Source organism: Aspergillus fumigatus, chromosome 3 (genome assembly GCF_000002655.1).
Source record: "Aspergillus fumigatus Af293 chromosome 3, whole genome shotgun sequence".
Taxonomy (NCBI): Eukaryota; Fungi; Ascomycota; class Eurotiomycetes; order Eurotiales; family Aspergillaceae; genus Aspergillus; species Aspergillus fumigatus.
The window spans coordinates 231238-255117 of record NC_007196.1 but is presented as its reverse complement, the minus strand read 5'-3'; the positions used below and the strand labels follow the sequence as shown (position 1 = coordinate 255117).

Sequence of the window (23880 nt, the reverse complement as noted above, 5' to 3'; positions counted from 1 at the left end):
TTGAGCTAAGAAGAGTCATTTCCCATGCTGGCTGTGGGGCGCTCCTAGACGAGACAGAAGGAAGAAGTAAAGACTACTTGTTGGATTGATGTCTTTGGACTCGGCTGACACATGACAGGCTGTGGAGGACGGATGTCGACGGTGAGCTTTATGATCCTGACTCCTGACATAACACCTTTTGTTGACTCGCATCGCTCGTCTGGCAGGGATGTCTGCTCTAATCCTTCAGTAAATCGGTGATTGTCCCCCAACGTCCTCATGACGCGCAACGAGGGATAATTCACAGCATTCGTAGCTTGTCCACTCATAGATCACTTGACAACTCCTTGCATGATACACTTTAGTCACTCCACATTCCTTCATCTTGGAGCTCGGCGGCTTCGTCTGTCTCCTCCATCGCTCTTCGATGCGCCTCCAGCAGAGACCATGTTTTCTCGGCCGGTGTATCCAGCGCGATATTCGCGTCCTCCAATTCCGTAACAAACACACACGCTGCTGCCGGGAAGGGAGGCTCCGGCTGGTGGAAATCTTGCGGTACCTCGACCGTCGGACACGGCGTGGGTAACGGCGCCTCCGCTAATTCAGGGGATACCTTCCACACGACTGTGACAACATAGTAGTCCAATTGGCCCGGTCGAACCTCATCCCTCAGCCATCTCTTGCCGTTCAATATAGAACTCCCCGTCCACTGCGACACCGACATATCAGCCTTATCAGCCGTCAGGAGCCTCCCGTCCTTCCGCCGGAAAAACCACTTCTCAGCCGCCTCGTTGGCAATGTACTCGACCTCGTCCTTGCGGCGCTCGATACTCTCAAAATCTATACTGAACCGCCTCACGCTTTCCGGGAAGCAGATCCTATTCACCCACTCCGCACTAATATAGAGAGGCTGGTTCTCCTCCCACAGCCAGAAGTCCGTGTACCGGATCGTCAGCGTGATGCTGCGAGGATAGAAATGCGTCATGTCCAACAGCGCCGTCATTGCATGTCCTTTTTCGAGCATGAAAAGCTGCGCGAAGATCCTGATCCTGCCGGCTTCAACCTTGCCGTGCATCTGGTGGATCAGGTCTAGGCATTGCTGGAATGCCATGGGCGAGAGTTGCTTCGGTGCTCGGTCGCGCCATGTTAGATAGAAGGCGTGCTCGGCGTATGTGAACGGCATAAACCAGGCTTCCTGGTAGACGCGTTTACAGCTCCGGAGGAGCTCTGTGTAGGTGCGGCGCGGGGCGTCATAGCCCGGTCGTGTCCAGTATGTGTCTTGGCTGTATGGATTCTTGGTGTCCTCACATGCGGCCAGAGCATAGGCGAAGATTTCCCGGCGGATTTCTGGTGGGATTATCGAGAAGAGTGAGCTTTGGGTTTGGTCCAGGCACGAAGTGAAATTGGGAGGGTGGATATCTGGTGCTGTCATTTTGACGGTGGTCGTCTATGTCAAAATCAAGAGACAAGATCAGGAATCAAGATCAAGAATCAAGAAATCCAAGGCTTAGACGGTGGTTTTAAGCTTCAGGATAATGTATTATGTGGGGGATGGCCTGGCAGCCTGGGTGGTGGCGCGCGGGTGCCTAATCTCACCACGCATCATTGACTCGCGATAACACCATTCATTATATTGGAATCGCCTCAGGTCCAGGCTAACAACTCTCCCAAAACTGCGCATCAATAGCAATCAACCGATTAAACAACTGATCTCGCGCTTTCATCCCAGTCAAATGATACGCCTGCTCGCTTTCGCTCGCGGAGATAACCAGTCCATCCGCAGCCTCTTTGCTCCCCGCGGTCAACTCGACAATCAACTTGCCCTTCCACCCCAGCCCTTCCGTCTTTTTGAGCTCCGTAATATCACTAACAGGGATCTGGAACAATACTGATCCCTTCTTCTGGCTCTCCAGTTTCAAATTATCAATCGATGCAGATTGCGTAGTCGTAAAGTACATCACCGGCGGTTCCTGGGCAGAGTCGATCACGGCCGTCCCACGCTTCCGCTGGAACTTGGCTTCAAATTTGAGGGGCCCCGTAGACGCCGCAAACCAATCCTTCTTGGCTAGGAGTTCTAGCAGGGTTCGCGTGTGTGCGGAGTTGGCGATGCGCATGGCGCGGTCGAATGCGCCGTGGCTTTTGATTGCGGTCGCGATTGTCCGGCGGACAAATCGGAGGACTTTGAGAAACCATTTCTTTCGCTGTTTGGGCGCTGGGCCAGTCTGGTGGTCGGTGGAGGAGTTTGTCGAGCCGCTGTTCTCTTGGGCAGTTGGGGTTGTGTTGGAAGCGATGAGGGCGCGTGCTTTGCTGCGGATGAGCGACGAGGATTCCTTGTCGTCGGTAACTGGTGGGGGAGGAAGAGGAGAGGAGTTGATCTCGCCAATGCGTAGCAGAGTCAGTGTCAATTGTGCATTAGTCGGGATGCCTTTGAGGAGTGTCCTATGCTTTGTTAGTACGGGGTCGTCTCTTGGAACATTGGACATACTGTTGCAGGTCGAGGTGTTCCCTCCAATTGGGAATCTTGCGATTAAGATATTCAATGCTGTAATTGATGATTGGACCCCCGAAGAAGCCCAGGCCAAGTGTAAAAGCAGTAGCCTTGATGATGAAATTGCTCGACACAACGAGCGATAGGAGGCATACGGTGGCCATGATTCCCGCGAGACGTAGACGAGGGGCGTATGTTATAAATGGAGGTGTCGGTGAGAGGAGACTGCTCCCTTCTGTTAGTACTCTTCTATACTATTCATCGAGAAACATACTTGCAGAACTTCTCATAAGTGTCCGTAATATCATTCATCGTCCGCATTATCTCGTCGGTAGCGTTGGCTACCTTTCTCTTCATCGGCTTCTGCGACTCCGCTGTAACGCTTTCATCAAGTCCTTCCGCCGCATCCACAACATCTGCCAGACTCTCCGGCTCGGCGACCTCTTCAGCATCTTCAGGCACAGCCTGTCCGTATTTACCAGTAGCACTCTTCATGGCAATGGTCGCAACATTGTTGACTAGGTTTTGAGCCTCCCGCTCAGCAGCCTCTCCTTTGTGCCTTTCCGAGGTCCCAATAATGCTATCCTGCGTCCGAGGATCTCCAGGTGTCGAATTCTCCAAGTCAGTAGACGCTGGAGATGCGCCAGGGAAAAGCGCCCGACGGAGGGGCGGACACAAGATCAAGGCAATCAACAGGCCCGACAGTGTAAAAATAACCACATCCAACAGCCAGGCAATAAAGTAACCCTGCACGGCACGCATTAGATCCAACTCGCTCATGAGGAACTCTGTATCATAGCTTACTGCACAGAAAACCGCCGTCCGCCGAGGCTCTTTCCACGACCGTAGCCGGGCGATATGCCTGCAGAAGCCCACCAACTCAACCACCACCGACGTATAGAAACGCTCGATCGTGATTCGAAGCTTCTCTGGGGGAAACTGTTCATCCTGCGCCCTGTTCAGGTCGAGATCCTCCGAGGCGGTATTGGCTGCTGCCTTGACATGGTATATTTGCTTTCGGGGTCAGCACATCGCGACCGAGCAGACTGTCACGAATCACTTACTTTGTTAAACCGCCGGATGAGCATCCACAGGTCTTCATCTGAGAGTCCTGGCGTTAAAGTTTCTGCGATAGCTTTAGGCGCTGGTTTGGTGCGATTTCTGCCAGCATCGCGCCTCAGGACTGGACCTGCTAGTCCTGGACTGGAAGGTGGGACATCGTCATGCTTGTCCTCGTCTCTTAATTCATCTTTGAATTCGCCTGGAACATCTATCGGGGACATACTGGGATGTGGTTGTGTGAAGCAGGGATATGTCTGTGTAACTGTCCGCGTTCAGATAAGATCTGGGACGAGCGCCTTGACACGGGCGATCAACCGCGGGTCACATAACGGAGCCTGAAGGGTGGGGCATCCACACGTCATCGGCCTGAAAATCTGGGGATCGATCATTGAAAGAGTTTGAAGATATTTTATTGGGGGTTTTATCAATAGAATGTGACGCGTAATAATGTTTTTACTCAATCTGAAAGGGTGCCAATTTAGTACTCAACTCTATGGCACGTTATTCACCGCTATATATATATCACAGTACCATTGTGTCAGTCCCTCCCACAAAGAAGATACATCCACTAAATCATGTCTGGAAGAATAGTCTTAATACTGTGAACGGATTTCCAAAGTTGCTACTCTGCAGGACATTTATGTTTCATTCTTCTTCTTCCAGGATGATCGGAAGACCTTCCAGTGGTCGCCATGACCAGCAACACCAGTACATGCGTATCTTTCTGCATTACAGTATTTGATATGTTTCTTAAACGGTACATAGCTCGCTTACTACAATGAAACCTCACCTCTAATTCTCACCCCAAGGTCAATCACAGATAAACATAACAGAATGGCCCACCCGTCGTATCCAACAGCTGCCGGATAGTCTGCGGCGGAGCCAGCGCACTGCCCATATCGACGATATCATCCAGAGTAGCATTGGGCGCATCTGGCACCAGACTGGGAAGGATGGTCTGTCCTGCCACGACATACGTCCGCGACTTGGGGTCCTGATTCTGCCACGTCCAGAAGACACGGTCGATGGCGGCGTGGTGGAGGTAGAAAGCAGGGTCACCGGGGGAAACGAAGAAATCCTATGGCAAACGCCTATCAGCTTGTGTTGAGTCTTAACAAAAGAAAGATGAGTACGTACACCGCCAGGATCACCGCCAATGGTATAGTGGCCGCCGCTGTGGACGCCCAGGAAGCCATTAGGGAAGTCACCCTGCATCCTATTCTGGAAGTCAAGGATGTTGTTCTGCTTCTCGATCAGGTCAAGTACGTGCTCGGTTGTTGTCCAGCTCGCTGCGTCCTCGGAGATATCACGGCGGAGACAGCGGGGGTTGTAGTCCAGTCCGGAGCCGTTCTGAGCGACGATTCCTGGGACCTTGAGACTGGGGAAGACAGGGCCGAGGTTGACAGTGAAGCTGCAACGTCCGTCAGCTAGTCAATCATTGATAGATTTCTGCACTGACTTACTTTTTGAACGGGCCGGAGAAGACACAGCCACCTCCGTTTCCAGGAGTTAGGACAATACCGGGAGCAGCCTCGGAACCGTCGTGCGGAATGTATGATCCGTCGCCGGACATACTGTAATCCGAGCCATCAAATATGGGAGAGTTGCGCGGGTCATCGGCATACTTGTTCCAGGCCCAGTATGGCTGGTAGCCCGTGTAACCGCATTCGTTGCGGAGGGCTTGCTCATAGGCCCAGGTGAAGTAACGGTGCCATGTCAGAAAGTTGCCCTGGACGTCGACATTAGACACAGCATTCTCTCTGGTCAATGGAAACATACGGTGCCGTGGATAACCCATGTCTGGTTGATATGGACAGCAACAAAGTCATCGTAGCGAGAGCGCGCGCCAGGAGCAAATGCCGGATCCAGTTTCGAAGGCTTAGAAGCGAGACACAGCACTGCGTCGGTGTACTCTTTGCGTTCGCGTTTCGAGAGAGAGCCCCTGCACATCCAGCGTTAGTGGGTCCTCTCTAGCTATTGCGACACGGGCCTGATTTACCATTCTCGGCGGACCGTTGCGGTAAGAGGGGTGCATGACTTGCTGGCATCCGGGTTGGAGAAGTGATAGAGAACCTGATTGACAAGAGCCTTCCCAGCAAGGACATCCCACTGGTCAATGCTGAAAGCCGCAGTGGGCGCAACTGCAGCCAAAGCAGCAATTGTGGAGAGGATTGTAAACCGCATACCGAAAGCTCCTCTGATCGACAGGGACAATCTGAAAAAGTAGAAGATGATGATCAGGAAAGAGTAAAAAAAAAAAAGAAAGAAAAGTTTCGCTTGATTTCAGGCTATTTAAACATATCGCTGGGAGTAAATAATGCCTCAACAACGTGGATAATTCGGCACCGAAGCATATCAAAACTATCTGCCTAGATGCAGGCTAAGGGCAAAATTAGCATGATATGACTTGCCGGGCCCAAGACTAGACAGAGCTCCTGAACCATTGGCAAACACACATGTTTAGCTTATGGTATTTCAGTGAGCGTGGGAGACTGAACTGCTATGTCCTGTGGAGCGAGATATGCATGGAAGGCTTAATAGTCTCCCTTGAGGATTATTACCTGGCTAGTATATTATTTCGTCTAAAAGCCGACAATTTTCCGACCATACAATGCCGGATGATCATATTCAGTGACAGCAGTCAAGGCAGATAAGTCGTGCCTCCTGAGGTTGAAGAGAATGGACACCCCTGCTCCATTAGGGTTACGGCCAGCCTGCCACTGTCAGCAACAGATTGGATTGAGTCAAGGGAATCCACAGTTTACAGGGGTTCATCTTCCACTTCCAGACTTTCACTACTCCGTACAATATTTCGGACAGTCGAACTGTGTCAATTGCACTGACACGTTACCGAGCCTAGACCGGGTCCCTGGCCAATGACGGGAAGAGAGCGCTCAAGGATAGGGCACTATCTCACAGTGGCACAATATCTACAGGACAAGTCATTACTGCAAAAGGACAAGTTGAGCTAAACTCCTGCGCCGCACAAGGGAGAAGACCAGGTAAACCAGAGAATTCTTTTCACTCTTCCAGTGAAGGCGAGGGGGACGGCACACTAGCGTCCGACTTCTGAAGTGACATTCCGTGACAGACACATTTCCATAATACCCATTTGACAAGGACATATTTAGCCCTCGCCTATGGGTCAACGAACCCTGACTGACAGAATGCTATATTGGCACTAAGTGGGGATATCTTGGCACCATATATCCTGTATTGAAGAATGGAGACGCTTCTTAAAGATTCTTTGGCATTGTCCCGAACCGGTCAACAGCGCCGTTGACTACTCTAGTTGAGTAGGAAAAGCGAGGGCTCCGGGGTCCCCGGCTTAGTGTTGGTATTACCTTTGATGGCATGACAAAAGTTTGAATCCAGTGTAACATAACTGGCTGGGTTTGATTGGATTCAGCCTATGCTTCTATCTCAAACCGGGCTACTGCAACTAGTCGGCTAGAGGCGAATGAGTACGGACACGATGCCGTTATTATTCCAGTAGACCCCGGATATAAGAGAGCCACTTTTTGTTCCCTTATATTAAAAATCCCTTATTACTGCATTCGTTCGCAAATTAATACAGGAATATGTAATTCTTTTACCTAAACACTACTAGAAGCTACTCAGATGGTTTTCTTTGGGTTTCCTCCCTACAATTACCCATTGATACTGTGTAAGACACTATATAAAACGGAGTATATACGAGCCTTGGAGAGGTGCTCTGTAGAGATGGCAATAATTTACCGCTATATTAGCCTGTAACAATAGGTACTATTAAAGGTATTCTAGTACAGCTAGGCAGTGATATACACACAGAACAATATCCTATTGTAAGGAATTTTATATAGGAGAAATGATTCTTAGAAGCAATAATTGTATATTAAAGGATCCAGCAAATTAATATGAGGATTTGCTATATCCGAGGTTTTCCTTTTATGAGGTTTGCTTATAGCAGGGGTTTACTGTATATTCCTGTGTGCTCGAGCCCACGGGTTACAGCGGAGGAGATTAGTCGATCATCTTGTCCTGTGCGACCTAATCTGTGCTTTGGCTCTACAGGAAAAAGCGACGTTTCTCGGTCATATAAGCGATAAACGCGCCTTTCCATTTGTCAGTTCGCTCTTGTGGTGACAATTGACGTTCCTCGATACAGTGGCACGAGTTGTGTCAAAATCCAGGGAATACTTTCGCACTCCAAGGGGTGCCATTTGGTTCCTGTCCAGCTGTCCTCCCTCTGGAAGTGGCCAGTAGCCACGAGCCAGATTTTTTTCTGTCTGGTCGAGGGAAGCTCGAACACGGCTGGCACTTGGTCCCCTGTCTACAGAGTAGTGTGCATCTCACGTACCCACTATATAGATTGGACTTAGCACTAGTCTGATTGTGCCAACCTGCCGAGACGCAGTGGGAATTCGACCACCCCTGCTCTTCTTGTGTCCTCAGCACTTCGTAGTAGAATTTCCAAGGAAAGGGAAGATGAAGGACCGAACTCCGCTGCTAACTTAGCGAGAGCGGAAGCACCGCATTCTCGAAAGAGTAGGCCTACTATTCTTAATATCCATTAGTGAAGCGCATCCTTGCCCCCTTGTTGGAGACCATGCCATGTCTCTGAGTCAATACGGGGCAGCATATGTATTCCACTAGAAAGCTGCCAGAAGGACGGAGTACTCCGTACCCCTTTTGTTTACAAAGGCTGGGATGCTGTGTTAGTTTACAGAACTGCAAAACTTTAATTTTGATACCTCTTGTGCGCTGTGCAGCAGCCGAGACTTTTGTGCCGGCGGCAAACCATGTATTTGTCGATTGTTCCTGCATGTCGACTCGAGCAACCAAAAATTTTATTTTCCCCATAAGAGGGCAGAAGTGTCCCAGACCCTTGAAGCGCGAGGCGCATCGTATTGTCTTGCACGGTTGCACAGACAGATCTTCACTCGATTGCCTTCCCGACGTGGCATAAAGGTGGATCTTGTCCCCCGTTGCCATGAACGGCTTCCGATACAGATCGACAAGACCCAAGAATTGAGAGGAGGGCGATCGTTTTCGGACGGACTCGAGATGACGAGTCCAATTCACCAGACGTTTGAGGCCTTGGTTCCCCGGCAATCAACGCCTGCACTTGAAATTCCCCTCCACACAAGAGGCCCTACCAATGCGCCTCGAATCCTCGCCATTGTGGGCTTTTTGACGGGTTTATCGGCCTTGTTAGTTGTGCTGCGCCACTACGCGCGATTATTCATTCTGCGAAGATATGACATTGAGGATGGGATCATCCTGATAGCCCAAGTAGGTTGTGGTCTCCAGCCAGTGTGTGACGAGCAATACTAATCGTATCCCCCACTGCTGGCAGGCATGCGCTTTTGGTGTCCTTGCATGTTTCATTGGGGAAACACACCGCGGACTGGGTCATTACAGCCGCGATATTGGCTTGGAGGACTTGGGACCCCTGTCCAAGTGGACATTTTTCCATGCTATTGTCATTGTCTTGGGGATAAGTTCGGTCAAGATGTCGCTTGCTTTCTTTTTGCTGCGATTCGCGTCACAGAATAAGCGTATCAAAAGGTTTATCATCGGGGCGCTGGGTCAGTCCGGAATGGCATGCTGAAGATACTTGATTGACTGCTGACTTTCCCAAGTCTTTCTCATACTGTTCACTATCGCCTGCATTCTAACCCTGATACTCCAATGCATACCTGTTAGTGCGGTGTGGGATTATACCCTAAAGGCTACAGCAACGTGTTATTCAAGCCAAACCTACCTAGCCATTGGCGAATTCAACAGCGGCAAGTCCCACGTTCTGTTCCAAAAGAAGAGGTTTACTGACAGTGCCTCCAACAGCCATCAATATTGTCACGGACTTTGTTTTCGCCACTCTGCCGGTTTTCATGTTCCATAATATCCAGGTCAACAAGCGCACTCGAGCGTCCCTAATGGGCATTCTCAGTCTTGGGTACTTGTGAGTTGTTCTCGTCCCGAAGTGCGAGTCGAAAACTCATGTAACGCCAGTGCTTGTGCGGCGGCTATCGCCAAAACAGTGTACCAAGCCCGAGTGTTCGAGGAGCAAGACGCATGGCGGTAGGTGCACTATCCGGTTCAATTTCAGTCCCTTGCAGAGAGAGTTAACTCAGATTCTGTGGCCCAGAGACGCTGACTTCTTCATATGGAACTGGTATGTTGACCCGTCTTCTTCGAGACCCAGCACGGAATTGACATGTTCTACAGTGTTGAGCTCAACGTTGGCATCGTCGCCGCCTGTTTCCCCACGATCAAACCCCTTGTCAAGTCTGTCATCGGAAGCACTTGGAGTTATGCCAGCAACTCCCGCTCACGAAAGCGAACGAACAACGCGTACTATGGACAGTCATCGAGCCATGCATTGGGCTCCATAAGACGCAGCGGGTTAGAGCATGAAGCTCAGAAGTACAATGTGCATGTCGATGGTGTTCGAATATCCTTGTCAGCATCTGAGGGGGGTAGTGAGGAGCACTTGGCAGCTCATCCGCAAGCTCAGCGTCTGTCATCCACGAGAATACTGCGCACGACAGAAGTGATTGTGCACACGGACGGGGGAAGCGATGCGGTTGGGCCGGGTATAGGGCCCAAACAGACAGTGGATGATCGAGTATAGCCACGATAGATGACTGATCACCCGGGCATGAGCATGATTGTTCGACAAATTAGATTCCAAAATCACATGCTAGTCTTCTTTCATGAGTCATTTGCCGATGAGTTCGTACCTTGCCCTGTACTTTGGGTGCTGAACCTGATTGTAGTCTTTTCAGCCGAGGAGTTTTCCAGGCTCTTCTTGATATCGATGCAAGTCGCAAGGAGTCATCATCATCCCCATGATCCCTTCAGTCGTATCTCACCCAAGTATATATTACAGCCTTAGGGGCGACGTGACCCTACCTCTCCATCGTCGTCGCCACTTCCTTCCAATTTCTTCCAATCTCAAGCAGCTCTGCACCTTCTGCTCATTCTTAGACATATTCTTGAACTCTCCAGACTCCAGACCAGGTTAAATGACATCCTGTCTCCGGTAGAGGATTTTGCTTCTGTCGGTTGAGTGTGGCTCTGGGTGATGACTTGATGAGCACGGTTGATCACGTGATTGCGAGACCTTAGGCTTATGTATTCTATTATCTGTGCCCTGAATGAGAAACCCATTAGATTATATGAGACGACTTGTTGCGATCTGCGTTATTCTACGGAGTGAATTGGCTCTTGGCACGTGACCCTCGCGGGGGTGCTCAGCCACTCCCAGGCATCAACACCCCTCGCAGACCTCGAAATAATCAAACGGTCTGACCGACTCTAGCTGGGAAGCATATAAAAGTACCAGAATATACGAGAGCTATATCATGTAACTGCAGCAAAACCACCAGACATTATGCCCACCAATGAGCCGGGCGATGTCCCCCCAACCTATAGGATCGACCTCTCCCGCCCCCCAGCAGAGCGATACGTTGAAGTTGCCAAGAAGTATCGCAACGAGCTCAGATCTCTCACCACTCTCTTCGACAGCCTGGTTGAGAGCGTCGCACCCAATATCTCGCTGCTGTGGGTCAAACGCCTCGCGCGCCTGTTCTTACGCCGGGTATATTCCGACGAGGAAACGGAGGAGATTCGGGGCATCAGCCAGGCAACGGGGATCGAGATGTATCTGATCGTCTCACTGGATGTGCTCCTCGATGCGCTGATGGGCTGCACGAGCGGCGCGGCCCGGACACAGGACCAAGAAACGACGCCTCGCATGCTCCATTTCCGGACGCTGGATTGGGGGATGGATGCGTTGCGGCGCGTGCTTGTGCGGTTTGAGTATGTCCGCAGCCCCGACTATGAGACCGTGCTGGCGACGAATATCACCTACATTGGGTTTGTGGGTGTGTTGACCGGCGTCCGGAAGGGGCTGAGCGTGTCGTTGAATTTTCGACCGAATCATGATTTCAGTGGGTGGTTGGGGGATTTGCGATTCTATGGGAGTCATCTTCTCGTTATGCTGGGCTTGAGGAGATCAATCTCGTCGATGCTGAGGCAGTATATCATTGTAGCAGAAGACCCACGGGGGCCCTGGTTTGGTCGCCTGCTGGGCGTATTGGCCAGGAGACGTCGGAGGGTTGAGAAACCGACGCTGCGCAGTATCTGTCAGAAAGTCATGCGCACGCCGTCTACAGCAGCGTATCTGGTTCTATGTGACGGTGCTGAAGCCGCTGTTGTTGAAAAGGATCATCGGACCGCAAGGATGGAGTCCAGTTCGTCATTCATCGTTGCTACGAATAACGATTTCCTCGGCGCAGAGCTTCCGTCGAAAGACAGGGACACCGATATATCTTTTGGCGCAGCGCTGACCAGTGGAGAGCCCATCTCGATGACCGACTTCATCCAAGATAGTAAAGAGCGAAGAGCATGTATGCAAGCACACTGGGACAAAAAGGTGGCGCAAGCTGGAAGGTTGGCCCACAATGTGAAACCACGTCATGATCCTTTGCGTCGCACACGCTCCTCTAGAAGTCGAATGGCAGATCCCCCAGCCGGTTCGACATCTGCCTCTGAGGGCAAAGAGAGTGCGAAAACTTCTGAGAACCCTGAGGTCGCTGCAACACCTCCAGAAATAATCCAGTGGACGGCGGCATATCCCACAACCAACGAGATGACGCACTTCTCGGCGGTCATGGATCCAACAAGTGGAAGGGTCATCTGGATTCGGAGGTTCCGTGACCCTCTTGATTTCACGATATGGTAATCTCTAGATGTACCATAAATTTGATAGCATGAGCAAGAATGTGAGAACGCATAGTTCCGCTCCAATACACAGTCAGGCCGTTGCCGTCACCTGAATTCCTGTAGCAACGGCTCGATAGGACTATCCAGAGCTTTGATCGGCCATTCCAACCATTCAGTCCAATCGGGACCCAGGAAATCACGAATAGACTCGATAAGGAATCGGCCCCCATCGCCAAACATCCACGAGTCCCGGCACGAATGGAGTAGAATAGCATAATGAGCCAGAATCACAAGCGCCTCTGGCCGTCGCTGCAACAGTAGGTCAATGTATTCCGGGGGAACAAGTACAGGCCACGCAGTGTTGCCATGATTACTTCCGGCGAGAATTCCAGCAGCTATCAATGCATTCGTCGAGGTTTGCAGGTGCTCTATGGCTTGTTTGTAGATGTCTGTCAAGGTAGCTCCGAGATTTGCCGCTTGAACAAGGCGAAGAAGTTTCTCGCATCCCGCCCCCAGCCGACCATCGAAATGATAAAGGGACTGTCCGTCCGCTAGCAGCGGCTTCACGACTGACTGGTGTAGCAAACTCCAGGCTTTCCCACAGATTGCTCTGACACCCCTTTGGATTCGAAAGCAGTGCACGAACTTGTCCACAAACTGGTCAAAATCGTTGTCCCTGTATACGAGCACATCGCAGAGCGTGTGAAGCCCAAGAATAGCCGAGAAGAAGAACAATGGCACACATGTTTCTTGATTCACTTCCAAGGTTGTTTCCTTGAAGATTGCCAGAGCATGCGTCTGAAGCTGGGCGGCATGGGTCCGGTAGTACCCCTGTCGCTCCGGATGCTTAGTGCTGAGGTGTAAGGCGCTGAAGGCGAGCAGCTCATTCACCACATAGGGTGCTTTTAAGAGGTGCGGCATAATACTGTGGAAATGGTCGGCATATTTCCTGCGGTCCAACTCCGGAAACGTCTCTGTATATAAATGGTGGAAAAGCTCCATGTGAAGCATGTTCACTGGTGCATCTTGGGGAGCCCCCGGATTCGGGCTGAGACTAGAACGGCCCGACGGGAGATTGGTCGCTGGTGAGAGAGACGCAGAAGCCGTAGATTGATATGACCAGTCTACAGGCCGTGTGACCTTGAACACATTGATCCCATATTCACACACCCGCTCTGAGACGGTGCAATTGGAACATATGGGACGGTTTTCATTGCACTGAAGGAGGATTAGTCATGCTCAGATTGGGACACATGGGGAAATCGGGACGGGATACTTTGATATGGCGGCGCTTGCACTCCAGACAACCATTCCGGGACTTCTTATGAGCTCTGCGTGGCATCGCGAATGACAAGTCAAGTGCTGTGCTTCAAGATTATCGAGGCCCAACAAGATGACGAAATCTCATTCGAGGGACGACTGTCGTGTTCGGTTCAGATCTGGCTCGCAGGAAGGCGGACAAAGTTCTCCAAATACGCGGAAACCCAAAAGCGACAATTCAGGGGTCAGGAAGACACATTTCGCAGTACTGCTGCAGTTCAGCAGAAACAGTGCGCTGTCCCTGGCCCGAAAAGCCAAACGGCGGATACGCCGATACGAAACCGATGGACACTGCCTCGAAATGGGCCACACGCAACGAATCGGAAGAACGCAAATCCGCGTATGCACAGACCATGTGCAGTTTTTACCCACCTTTCGGTTCTATACGTGTATAGCTTCGCATCATGCAGCAACAGAACGTATATCGTAGAGTTAGATTGTTGGTTCTATCCTATTCTTGCAATGGAGCATGCCTAGTTGACTTGATGGCAATTGTATCCACTGTGTTCAATTTATAAACGATTCATATCCGCCATTGCCATGTCCTTCTATTCATCATCTCACGTCATACCGAGCTGCTGTGCTGAAACAGTATTCCGGCAATGGCAAAGTTAGAGCCATACAGAGGCGATTACTACCTTTGGAAATATGTCCCTTCGATTCCAGCAGCTGTCATCTTCCTCCTGCTGTTCGTATGCATGACGGCCTTTCATTTCTGGAAGATATGGAAGACGCGGGCGCGGTTCTGCATCCCTTTTGCCATTGGAGGATTGTGTAAGTGATGTGTATCGCTTTGCTGCGCGTATGCAGACTGACTCTAACAACCTCCGGACCTCAGTCGAAATCATCGGCTATATAGGTCGGATCGACTCGCACGGGAAGACCGGACAGCTTGGCCCCTATATCATTCAGAGCGTCTTTATTCTGCTTGGGCCGGTCCTCTTCGCCGCTTCCGTATACATGGTGCTTGGACGCCTGATCCGCAGCATTCAAGCAGAGAAGCACTCGGTTATCCGCGTGAATTGGCTCACAAAGATATTTGTCGCCAGCGACGTCCTCTCTTTCCTCATCCAGGGCTCAGGAGCAGGCCTTATGGCGAATGGGTCCAGAGCGGACATGGGCAACAACATCGTCATTGCGGGGCTTGTGCTTCAAGTACTCATGTTTGGGCTGTTCATGGTCACGTCGTTCGAATTCGAGCGGCGAATGCACCGAGCTCCGGGCGGCCATGTCCTTGATGCCGACGTGCCGTGGAAGACTCACCTGCATGTTTTGGATGCTGTCAGTGCTTTGATCTTGATTCGGTCGGTGTTTAGGGTGATCGAGTACGCTGAAGGTCAGGACGGGTATTTGCTTGGTCATGAGTGGACCATGTACATATTCGACTCGGTGCCAATGATCACGGCAATGGCGTTGTGGGCCATGTGGCATCCAAGCGTTATTCAGAACGCTGCCTCGCGTACGCACAGCCAGGCATTGGACATGAGGATGGGCTGATCAAATCCTATCGGTTGAGGGAACGTTTTTAATGGATCTGCTGTTCGTGAATGACTTAATAGATCAGTGTACATGACTGCAATCATTAGCTGTCAAGGAAATGAGTGATATGAGCAAATGGTAATCAAGTCGATTGATAGTATATCTTTGGTGAGGCATTTATTTGCGACCACGGTGTATTCGAGCCCTTGGGATTGGGGTCATTCCATTGGTCATATCGATTAGGAGCAACATTATCGCTTGCCACTGCAGAATCGGGGTTTCAAAAGGGAACTATATTCAATGTTCATCCCTCGTTGCTCAAGGCGTTGTTGATCACGTAATCACGCCCATAGCCCTCATCGTCGGTTGGGTCGTAGGTCTGTCTCTCAGTGGCAGTTAAAAAGCAATGGAAGTGTCCAAGCAGAACTGGGTGGGTCAAAGAAAGAATGCGACTACTTTAGTACTGTGTGGGGAGCAATGGCAAAGTGGACCGGACAACCAGCAGCCAGCAGGCTTGGAATGGCTTCCTCTTATCCTCGAATGCCCACCATAGAGGCACAGAATACTGGCCGTAAACCAAATGCGGAGGACACTGCCACCAAGGTTTCTTGCAAGGTTTCAAATCAACAGAATGGTGGGGGGCGAGTGGATCTGACTGGCTAGCGTAGTGCGGGGTTAGTCGACCAAGGATCGAGAGAATGCTACAGAGGTGTATAATTGGCTGGCTGTTGGGCGGGGTTGCATCGAACAGGCCAATAGCTATGGTCCACCGTTATTTAAGGAACGGGATTTAACACATCATGGAGTCGAGTGGACTCAAGATGTACATGTCACCACTCACTAAGTCCGGGAGGTCCGGTAAGAAGCTATGGTGGATCTGGGGTTGTGGCCCGCCTCGACCGCTAGAAACTGAGACCTGATAGGGGCTCACTAGTAGATAGCGAGTGAATACTTCCAGATAGGCTTTATTCTACGATTATTGCAGGGCAACCAAACTACTCTGGCTTGTACCTTGTATGTACTGGTCCGTTGTGTGGTGTGATGATTACGTGGCTTGCTGTAAGTTGCACCCTCCTTGCCCAAAACTACTAGTTCTGCCCCTTTCTTACCCTCCCTCAGGAATCCTACGACGCATTGACGGCATTGTACTTTTACCAGTTGACCGTGTAACTTGCAATGTCAGACCAACCAAGGCAACAGCTGGTCTTATAACCCCTCATGATGGGGCGAATAATATTCCTTATGTAAATAATGTGTAAGATGACAAGTCACATACATGAAACTCCATCCCTGCCAACTGGTGGCGCAAAAATCAGGCCATCCAGACCATGCTACCCAAAACATAAGAGAGTGATCATAAGTAGAAGCAAGACACTGTCTAGCTGCAGGTCGTAATAGGTAATGTTGAATGTAATAAATTCATCTCTCCAGGAGAGGATCATCACGAAGTAACGCTCAATCATCTAAGTCGGCTCATGTAACGTAGTGTAAGGTAGACGGCGCCCATGGTTGTGTACATGGCGCCCCCGCCTGCTACCCAGACCGGCTTGTGCAGTGCAAAGGAGGTCTGCGCAAGGCCTGCTGTTGTCTTGGATCTCTCTGTGAAAGTTTCACCTTTTAGTCGTCTGCCCAAAGACCTCGCTCTCACCTCAGGTTGAAGAGAAAAGGTCAATCCATACCTTTCTGGAAGAGTCTGTTTCGTAGAGTACCAAGTTGCTGTCTGGAATAGTTCGCGACGGAGGAGCTCAGGGCGGACAGGTTCTGGATGATTGGAGCTGACATTTGGAATGATAGGTTGGGATGAATGGGATCACTTTTGCAAGTATGTATTGGTGTATTGCAGAAGGATGTCACGAGTCTAGCAAACACGGGATACCTGGTACTTGAGAAGGAATATGAGCACCCTCCAGCCTATATATACTCTTTACTCGCCGTTCTGAGGCGGGGTAGTCACACGACAGGGGCTTCCAGGTAGTACAAGAATCGTCGACGATTCTGGCTGGTGGCGTAGACTCGTTGGCATTGACCATGGTTATCAGCGTATCCCTAGCCTCTCACCACGACTTACGCCTCGCTTGTACTGGCAATGATTGGGCACCGTTCTTGATCGCTGGTGGCAATCTGGGGTAGGTCGAAGGGTGTGTGATGCAGAGACGCCCCCTCCGTAACCTAATGTACGTATGAGACACTAACATGCCAATAGGATGACGGTGACTAGGGCTGGATATCTTATTGCCACCAATTAAGCGCTGCCCTGACCCCAATCCCCCAATGGTATGAGTGAGCATTGGTATTGAGAAGAGCTATGGTCAAGTCATCAAGTGGTGATCTTCAACGCAGGACATGGAAGCGGCCCTATCTTCGTTTATCTTCTTGCCAAAACTAGCGAAGGTGTACAGCCGCAGCGTAGAGGCATAAATCATTCTTCCGTCGATAGTGAGTGGCTATATGACCACTGTCACCTGAGGCTAAGAGCACATTTACAGTCCCAGAATATGCGAAATCTAGGACGCAGCGGCAGGTCTTGTTAGTGGAGTAGTGAGCGTATGCCATGTGTCCTTGGAATGAATTTTGCAAGAGCACCAGACTCGACGACTGCGTTTCACCTATGTTTCGAGATGCAGCGACAGCTCGACCCAGAAGATCTGTACAAAACTACCATGATGGTTGAGAGCGTCTCTACCATTCTTTCCCCATAAATGGCCGCTCGGGCTCGAAACGGACTCTTGTGGAATGTCACTATTGCCGGAAATGCAGGAAAGTACATTCCAGTCAAGATGTCATCGACTAGCCAAGCAGAGTTCAAAGTCTACCAGCCCTTCCGCTGTGTTAATCGTGGACGGTATTGGCATTAATTGGTCGTACCGTTTGGGTGAGCCCACACTTGCATGGCCTAGTACAATAGTAATGTCCGTAATATCATGGCAATGGAATGGATATACCTCAATAGCACCCCATCAATTTCCTGCCGACTGGTAATCTATCGAAAACTCATAGATCACCCTCGTACCATGAGGTGCAACGGGAACGGTAGCGTCGCCCGTCTCTGAGAAAATTGTCCTTGACAACCTTGCCAAGCCCATAGAGTGTAGAGTAGCAAAGTCAGAAAATTTGGAGACACATCTATCGAGGTAGCCGCACAAACAGAGAGTGCATCTCTATGGAGAACAAGCGCTCTAGCTCGTTATATAGTCATGGCCTTGATCTGCGCGATCCATCGGTAGTCATAACATAAAGGTTCAAGGTTGCTTTGAATAAGTCACCAGCTAGATGAAGCAGTAGATATCAGACAGTTCACCCAGCCTGGTTTGATCGTCCATAGTGACCTGGCCAACATTGGATAGGACGGTCTCTAGTCATGAATCTGTTGGTGCTCAGAAGTCAGAAATATATCTCCCTCTGAGAAAGCTCAGTATTCCTACAACGTCATCTCAATTCAGATGTAGAAAGACATGAAGCGTTTGAAAACGATCAAATATGAACGAAAACGAGACCACATAGGTCCAAGTGCCTTGTCATTGGCTTTTTCCGGAGAAGCATTTTGAATTGGAAGGTTTTGGCTTTGAGACCTGGGGATATCGAGAGTCACGTGATTATTTCTTCTTGGCAACCTCTTCTCCACCAACACACGCGACTGTGTTTTCTTGTTCACGTCAGAGAATGACGGCGCCGTCGACACGAAGAGAGCACCCGAAAGTTAAAGGCGCTCCCGACTATGACGATCCCACATACTGGGACGTCAAATTTGCGACTGGAAAAGATGTCGGGGAATGGCTGAATTCGGGTGAAATCCTGATCGAGACTACCCTGTCCGAATTGGACCATCGTCCTCAATCCAGTGCCATCCCGCGTGCTTTGCACCTTGGTCCAGGAATCTCCAAACTGGGGGTCAAACTATCTGAGGCATTTCGTCAGCGGAATTGGCCGGGAAGCTGCATTGTGGTGCGTCCTCTTGTTTGGAGACTTTTGGACCCTATTCTAATATTCCATCGTTCCTGATTAGAATGTGGATTTCTCAGCGGAAGCTGTCCGCATCGGCCGGGAGCTCGAGAGCGTCAAGGACTCAGATCTCGCAATGCATTGGCTTCAAATTGACTTGAGATCGTGGAGCGACGTTGCCCAGTTGACAAACTATGCGCCATTTGATGTGGTCGTCGATAAAAGCACGAGCGATGCCATTGCGACGTCGCCATCTGTCACCCTCACACCTGAATCCGATACGTCATCAATTTGCCCGATCATAAGTGATATCTTGAAAGGGAATGTGGAACTCACGCTGTCCCCAGTGGAGCTGTTGGCTTTGCACCTTGTCCCACTGACCCAGAAGGGCAGTACTTGGGTTGTGCTCTCATATTCCAACATTCGCTTTGACAACCTCGGATATGCTGGGAAGTATTGGACCGTCGTGTCACGCACCTCTTTAAAAGCACCACAAGGCCAGACGTCCACTTTTGCACACACTCCTGAAGTCTTTCATTGGGCATATGTCCTCCGGCGAAATAAGTCATGAAACCGCCTGTGCTGATTGTGTCCAACGACAGACTGTCCTGACTAACTATTACACGCAACTAGCATTTGCTACGGCTACGCAGAACCAACACATGCAAAATTCTCAGTAGAAGTCAATCAATTCATGCGCGATGTGATTTACATCAGCTACAGTGGGTTCAGCTTCAAAAGTTTCGAGGCGTCGCAACTGCAAAAGGTGTTAGATTTCCGTGCAAGCATTGAAGTAAGTTTTGCTGTGCTACTGTTTGGCCAGCTGGTTTGCCAATTCTTCGACCTCGTCCGGTCCTAGAAGACCCAACTTCTCTCGTCTTGTTGGTGCCTTTGGATCAAAGAAAGGCTTCTCTGCCAGTGCGGTCACCCTTGTGCCATGCCGCGGCTCGAGTCCCTCGTAATCCCAGCTGACGTTGTGGATGGTGATCCTTGTACAATCAGTTGAGGAACACAGTACCTGGCAGGAAGCATATTCGTAACTTACCTGTTATCCCACAAAGCGCTTGTCCTTGGTGTCCACTTGAAGCGAACTTGAATGTCAATGTTCTTCTCATAGACATCGCACAGATATCCAAGGATGACATCACTCTCTGCTTTGTCCAGGCCTACAATCCGAACTGTCATGGCTCGGTTCACCCAAAGAGTCTTCCACCCCGTTGCCGGGTGAACTCTGACAAGAGGGTGCTCTCGCTCCACATATACGGGCCCCTTCTCCGGATGCTTGCGGTCCAAATAAGGATGGGCCGAGCGATAAATGGCTGTCTTGCCGTCGATAAATTGACGGAACGATGGTGATAACTTCTCGTAAGCAGCGTAACCGCTTGCCCATAATGTGTCCCCTCCAATGCTGGGCACCGTATCATTGTGAAGATGGGTGACACCCGCTGGCTGTCGCTCATGTACAAGATCTGTATGCCAGCGGGAAGCGCCTCCCGGCCGGCGGAACGCAGCCGGGGTTTCTGCTGCCTGCAGTGCCGGCCACAATACAGTTACACCGGGGACTCCAGGCACCTGTGGTACTTGCGGCTGAACAAGAATTAGTCCAGTGTCCTAGCAATTTGGCAGAGATGATGCAACGACGTACATGGACCTCGACCTCACCAAACCATTCGCCCAGCTCCTTCTGCTGCTGTGGGGAGATGTCTTGGTCTCGGAAGAAGACAACGCTCCGTTCCGCAATCAGGAGGCCCAACTCGTCTTTTTGTTTGTCGTTCAGGTCCTTGAGTTGCAGCCCCACGATCTCGGTTCCAATGTGCTTGGTGAGGTGTATGACCTCCTTTGCTGCCGACAGCAGAGCCTTCTTCTCAGGATCGGCGCGGGTTCCCGGGTCGATGTGAGGGCGATCATAGTTCCGGATGTTGTAGACATCATCCACGTAGAGTGGCCGTGCAGGCCGGTATGGATACCCCGCTGAGAGATCGATGCCGGCCTTTTCGAGCCTTTCCCGAGCGTTGGGAGGGAGAGGAAGGGTCTCCTTTCTAGGCTCTGCGACGTCGACAATGCGGGGATCAATTGCAGCAGGAGCCATGGTGCTAGTCTTTGATGAGCATAACAACCTTGCGAATGGACAGTGTTGGGTGCAAGACAGGGCCGATTCCAGGTTAATTATACGGCATGGAATCATCCCCGCTTTAGTCGATTAGCAAGTACATGTTCGGGAAATTCTGTGTATGCGATCACATCATCACCATCACCCATTACGTCTTCTGTAAGATGTATCTTATGGGGTCAACGGCGATACTTGACACGCTCCTCGCCCTGTCTTCCCCTCACTTGTCTTATCATCCTGCCTTATCTTTCCCGAGCCCCTCAGATTGCATGAGTCTTAACCGTCATGCGGACAAAATCCGAATATCCTCATTCCGGGATGTAATTGCGTTGAGAGGAGTGGATTTCAAAGCAACACGACTATCAACCTATGGATCGAATAGGCTTGACTTGCATGGAAATATGCATCCGAGAGTAGGAATAGTGCGTTTCTGGGGCGTCTTATGCATAATCGTTATTCATATTCCCAATGGTGCAATTCGGGGAAGAATAACCTGCCATGGCTTAGAGGGCACTCATAAGGTATTCCTGTCGAGGCCTGGCCGTTGGAGCAATATCAAAGCACGATCAACACAATGACTCGTCGTCAAATCCATCACGTGGCCGTGATTGGCGCAGGAATCAGCGGTGTTGTCTCGGCCGGGCATCTGCTCGCTGCTGGTATTGAGGTTACGGTGTTTGAGAGGAATCATGCCGCAGGGGGAGTCTGGTACGCATTGTTGTACACGTCCTGTTCCTGCCTTTCTGATAGGAGACTATAGGTTGTACGACGAGCGCAAGCCCCTTGAACCCGTCTATCCGTCCGTTCAACCATCCCGCGCTGAGCAACATGCGGATGCATTAGATGTTAGGGATACGCGTGTGCTGGAACATGCGCCTCCTGGGTAGGCTTAACTCATATTATCAGAGAGTCTTGGTTAACATGGGTAGTCCATGCTACGAAGGGCTCAGGAACAATGTCCCTACACCCTTGATGCGCACGAAACTTAATGCCTGGCCAAGTGGCACACCTGACTTTGTGAGTCATGTTGTCATGAAGAAATACATTCAAGATACATCCAAGAAGGCCGGCGTTGACGGTGTTACTATCTATGGTGCGAGGGTGAAGAAGCTGTGCAAGCAGGACGGCGGATGGAAGGTTACTTGGTCCACTCTTCGGGAAGATGACGGAAGTGGAGTCGTGCAAGAGGAGGAGCACAGCGAAGTAGGAGCTACTGCTACAGACCGCACTGTCGTCTTGACTGACTGTTGTAGACATTTGACGCAGTCGTCGTCGCCTCTGGCCACTACCACGCGCCACGAATTCCTGACATTCCTGGCTTACCGGAAGCAAAGGCACTATGGCCGTCTCGGATCCTTCACTCAAAGGGATACAGAAGACCCGACGGATTTGAAAACAAGGTGAGTCAGTCGGGTTGCGGTTATATGGAAATCCCAAGATACTAAGATTTTATAGAACATCCTCCTTATCGGCGGTGGTGTATCCTCGACAGACATTGCTCGCGAGATAGGCCCAATTGCCAAAACCGTATACCAAAGCACCCGCAACGGTGAATTTGACCTGAGTGAGTCAGTACTTCCGGAAAACGGAATAAGAATCAGCGAGATTGCCCGATTTGAGTTACAAAACGACAAAACTTTACCAGAAGATGCGCATTTGCCGTTGATTGTCCACCTCAAGTCGGGTCAGAAGCTATGCGGTATTGATGGCATCATTATCTGCACGGGATACCACATTACTCTACCCTTTCTTCCAGACTATCACGACGACGTGACCTCCCCGGCGGATGCGAATGAAACAGTTCTTGTGACGGATGGTACGCAGGTGCATAACCTTCACAAGGATATCTTCTACATTCCCGACCCGACATTGGTATTTGTAGGCGTGCCGTACTACACAGCAACATTCACGCTGTTTGAGTTTCAAGCCATCGCCGTGGCAGCCTTCTTCTCTGGAGTTGCCCAGCTGCCTCCCACCGAAGACATGAGGGCGAAATATCTTGCTCGAGTCAAGGCGAAGGGGAGCGGACGGGGATTCCACTCACTCAGGAATGTGGAAGAGCACTACGTAGCGGATCTCTTGGAGTGGGTGAATAAGGCTCGGGCTTCCCGCGGATTAGCCGCCGTTGAAGGACATACTAAGTCTTGGTTGGAGGCGAAGGAAGCCCAGAGGGAGCGACTGAAAGAGCTTTTGGGGGGCGGAACGAGGAGAGATAGTGGGGTGGGTGAGTTTCCGGTGTTGGAGACGTGTAGGTGAATCGCGAGATGATATGATTTTAGACAGTATCTAGACAATTGACGCCGGCCGCTTCCCTGAGACCGAGGGCTTTCTGCAGAGTCTGCCGTAAACTATCTATTGGCAAAGGACATATACATCAAGTGCGATATAGACTAAACTCCGACTTTGTGCCTCCTTTCCCTGTACTCCACACGCGCTTTGCATTGGTGTGGTTGGCACATCATCCAACAATACTATGGCGAGCTTTGAACCGGTTACTCGCCATCACCACGAGTCAGTCAGCGAGCAGCCGCCGCGGGGTCTTCTCGTCGACATGGCCACTCTCGACGCATCTCTCCTTATCGCAACCCAAATGGCGCAAGCCTTACCGGCAATGAGGAATCCCCCTAGCTAGAACGTCCCACCCGCGACCCAGTAATATCAAGATAGGAACAAGCTCAGTGACAGCCGCCTTGGTATAAGGGAACGTTGGCCCTCAGCGAGAAGAGCGTGTTTAGTCGGAGCCTGTTTAGTGATGGTGCCCGTTAAAATGCGCTGATTCCTCAAACACATA

General features: G+C 50.6%; 10 protein-coding genes across 10 annotated transcripts; 4 read left to right on the top strand and 6 right to left on the bottom strand.

Moving 5' to 3' along the window:
- Positions 1–340: 340 nt before the first annotated feature.
- AFUA_3G01090 (uncharacterized protein) lies at positions 341–1411 on the bottom strand (the record flags this gene model as incomplete). Its single annotated transcript, XM_743337.1, has 1 exon — positions 341–1411. One exon carries the CDS (start codon positions 1409–1411, stop codon positions 341–343), a length of 1071 nt encoding a protein of 356 aa, XP_748430.1.
- A 223-nt stretch (positions 1412–1634) lies between these two features.
- AFUA_3G01080 (uncharacterized protein) lies at positions 1635–3750 on the bottom strand (the record flags this gene model as incomplete). Its single annotated transcript, XM_743336.1, has 4 exons — positions 1635–2418; positions 2465–2692; positions 2742–3463; positions 3532–3750. The coding sequence occupies 4 exons, from the start codon at positions 3748–3750 to the stop codon at positions 1635–1637; spliced, it is 1953 nt and encodes a 650-aa protein (XP_748429.1).
- Positions 3751–4024: 274 nt separating this feature from the next.
- AFUA_3G01070 (tyrosinase family protein) lies at positions 4025–6024 on the bottom strand. The gene is made up of 5 exons (XM_743335.2): positions 5529–6024; positions 5309–5471; positions 4993–5258; positions 4667–4940; positions 4025–4607 (listed from the first exon to the last, which is right to left on the bottom strand). The coding sequence occupies exons 1-5, from the start codon at positions 5711–5713 to the stop codon at positions 4344–4346; spliced, it is 1152 nt and encodes a 383-aa protein (XP_748428.1). The 5' UTR covers positions 5714–6024; the 3' UTR covers positions 4025–4343.
- A 3617-nt stretch (positions 6025–9641) lies between these two features.
- AFUA_3G01060 (uncharacterized protein) lies at positions 9642–10434 on the bottom strand (the record flags this gene model as incomplete). Its single annotated transcript, XM_743334.1, has 5 exons — positions 9642–9769; positions 9847–9868; positions 10043–10158; positions 10255–10280; positions 10427–10434. The coding sequence occupies 5 exons, from the start codon at positions 10432–10434 to the stop codon at positions 9642–9644; spliced, it is 300 nt and encodes a 99-aa protein (XP_748427.1).
- Positions 10435–10907: 473 nt separating this feature from the next.
- Positions 10908–12260, top strand: AFUA_3G01050 (uncharacterized protein; the record flags this gene model as incomplete). Its single annotated transcript, XM_743333.1, has 1 exon — positions 10908–12260. One exon carries the CDS (start codon positions 10908–10910, stop codon positions 12258–12260), a length of 1353 nt encoding a protein of 450 aa, XP_748426.1.
- Positions 12261–12346: 86 nt separating this feature from the next.
- On the bottom strand, positions 12347–13583 carry AFUA_3G01040 (Zn(II)2Cys6 transcription factor domain-containing protein; the record flags this gene model as incomplete). Its single annotated transcript, XM_743332.2, has 2 exons — positions 12347–13459; positions 13518–13583. The coding sequence occupies 2 exons, from the start codon at positions 13581–13583 to the stop codon at positions 12347–12349; spliced, it is 1179 nt and encodes a 392-aa protein (XP_748425.2).
- A 580-nt stretch (positions 13584–14163) lies between these two features.
- Positions 14164–15058, top strand: AFUA_3G01030 (RTA1 domain-containing protein; the record flags this gene model as incomplete). Its single annotated transcript, XM_743331.1, has 2 exons — positions 14164–14335; positions 14400–15058. 2 exons carry the CDS (start codon positions 14164–14166, stop codon positions 15056–15058), a joined length of 831 nt encoding a protein of 276 aa, XP_748424.1.
- Positions 15059–18700: 3642 nt separating this feature from the next.
- AFUA_3G01020 (uncharacterized protein) lies at positions 18701–19550 on the top strand (the record flags this gene model as incomplete). Its single annotated transcript, XM_743330.1, has 2 exons — positions 18701–18982; positions 19044–19550. The coding sequence occupies 2 exons, from the start codon at positions 18701–18703 to the stop codon at positions 19548–19550; spliced, it is 789 nt and encodes a 262-aa protein (XP_748423.1).
- A 237-nt stretch (positions 19551–19787) lies between these two features.
- On the bottom strand, positions 19788–21068 carry AFUA_3G01010 (TauD/TfdA dioxygenase family protein; the record flags this gene model as incomplete). Its single annotated transcript, XM_743329.1, has 3 exons — positions 19788–19968; positions 20025–20566; positions 20625–21068. The coding sequence occupies 3 exons, from the start codon at positions 21066–21068 to the stop codon at positions 19788–19790; spliced, it is 1167 nt and encodes a 388-aa protein (XP_748422.1).
- A 595-nt stretch (positions 21069–21663) lies between these two features.
- On the top strand, positions 21664–23345 carry AFUA_3G01002 (putative FAD dependent oxidoreductase; the record flags this gene model as incomplete). The annotated part of the gene is made up of 5 exons (XM_743327.2): positions 21664–21797; positions 21850–21972; positions 22019–22292; positions 22343–22489; positions 22545–23345. 5 exons carry the CDS (start codon positions 21664–21666, stop codon positions 23343–23345), a joined length of 1479 nt encoding a protein of 492 aa, XP_748420.2.
- Positions 23346–23880: the final 535 nt, after the last annotated feature.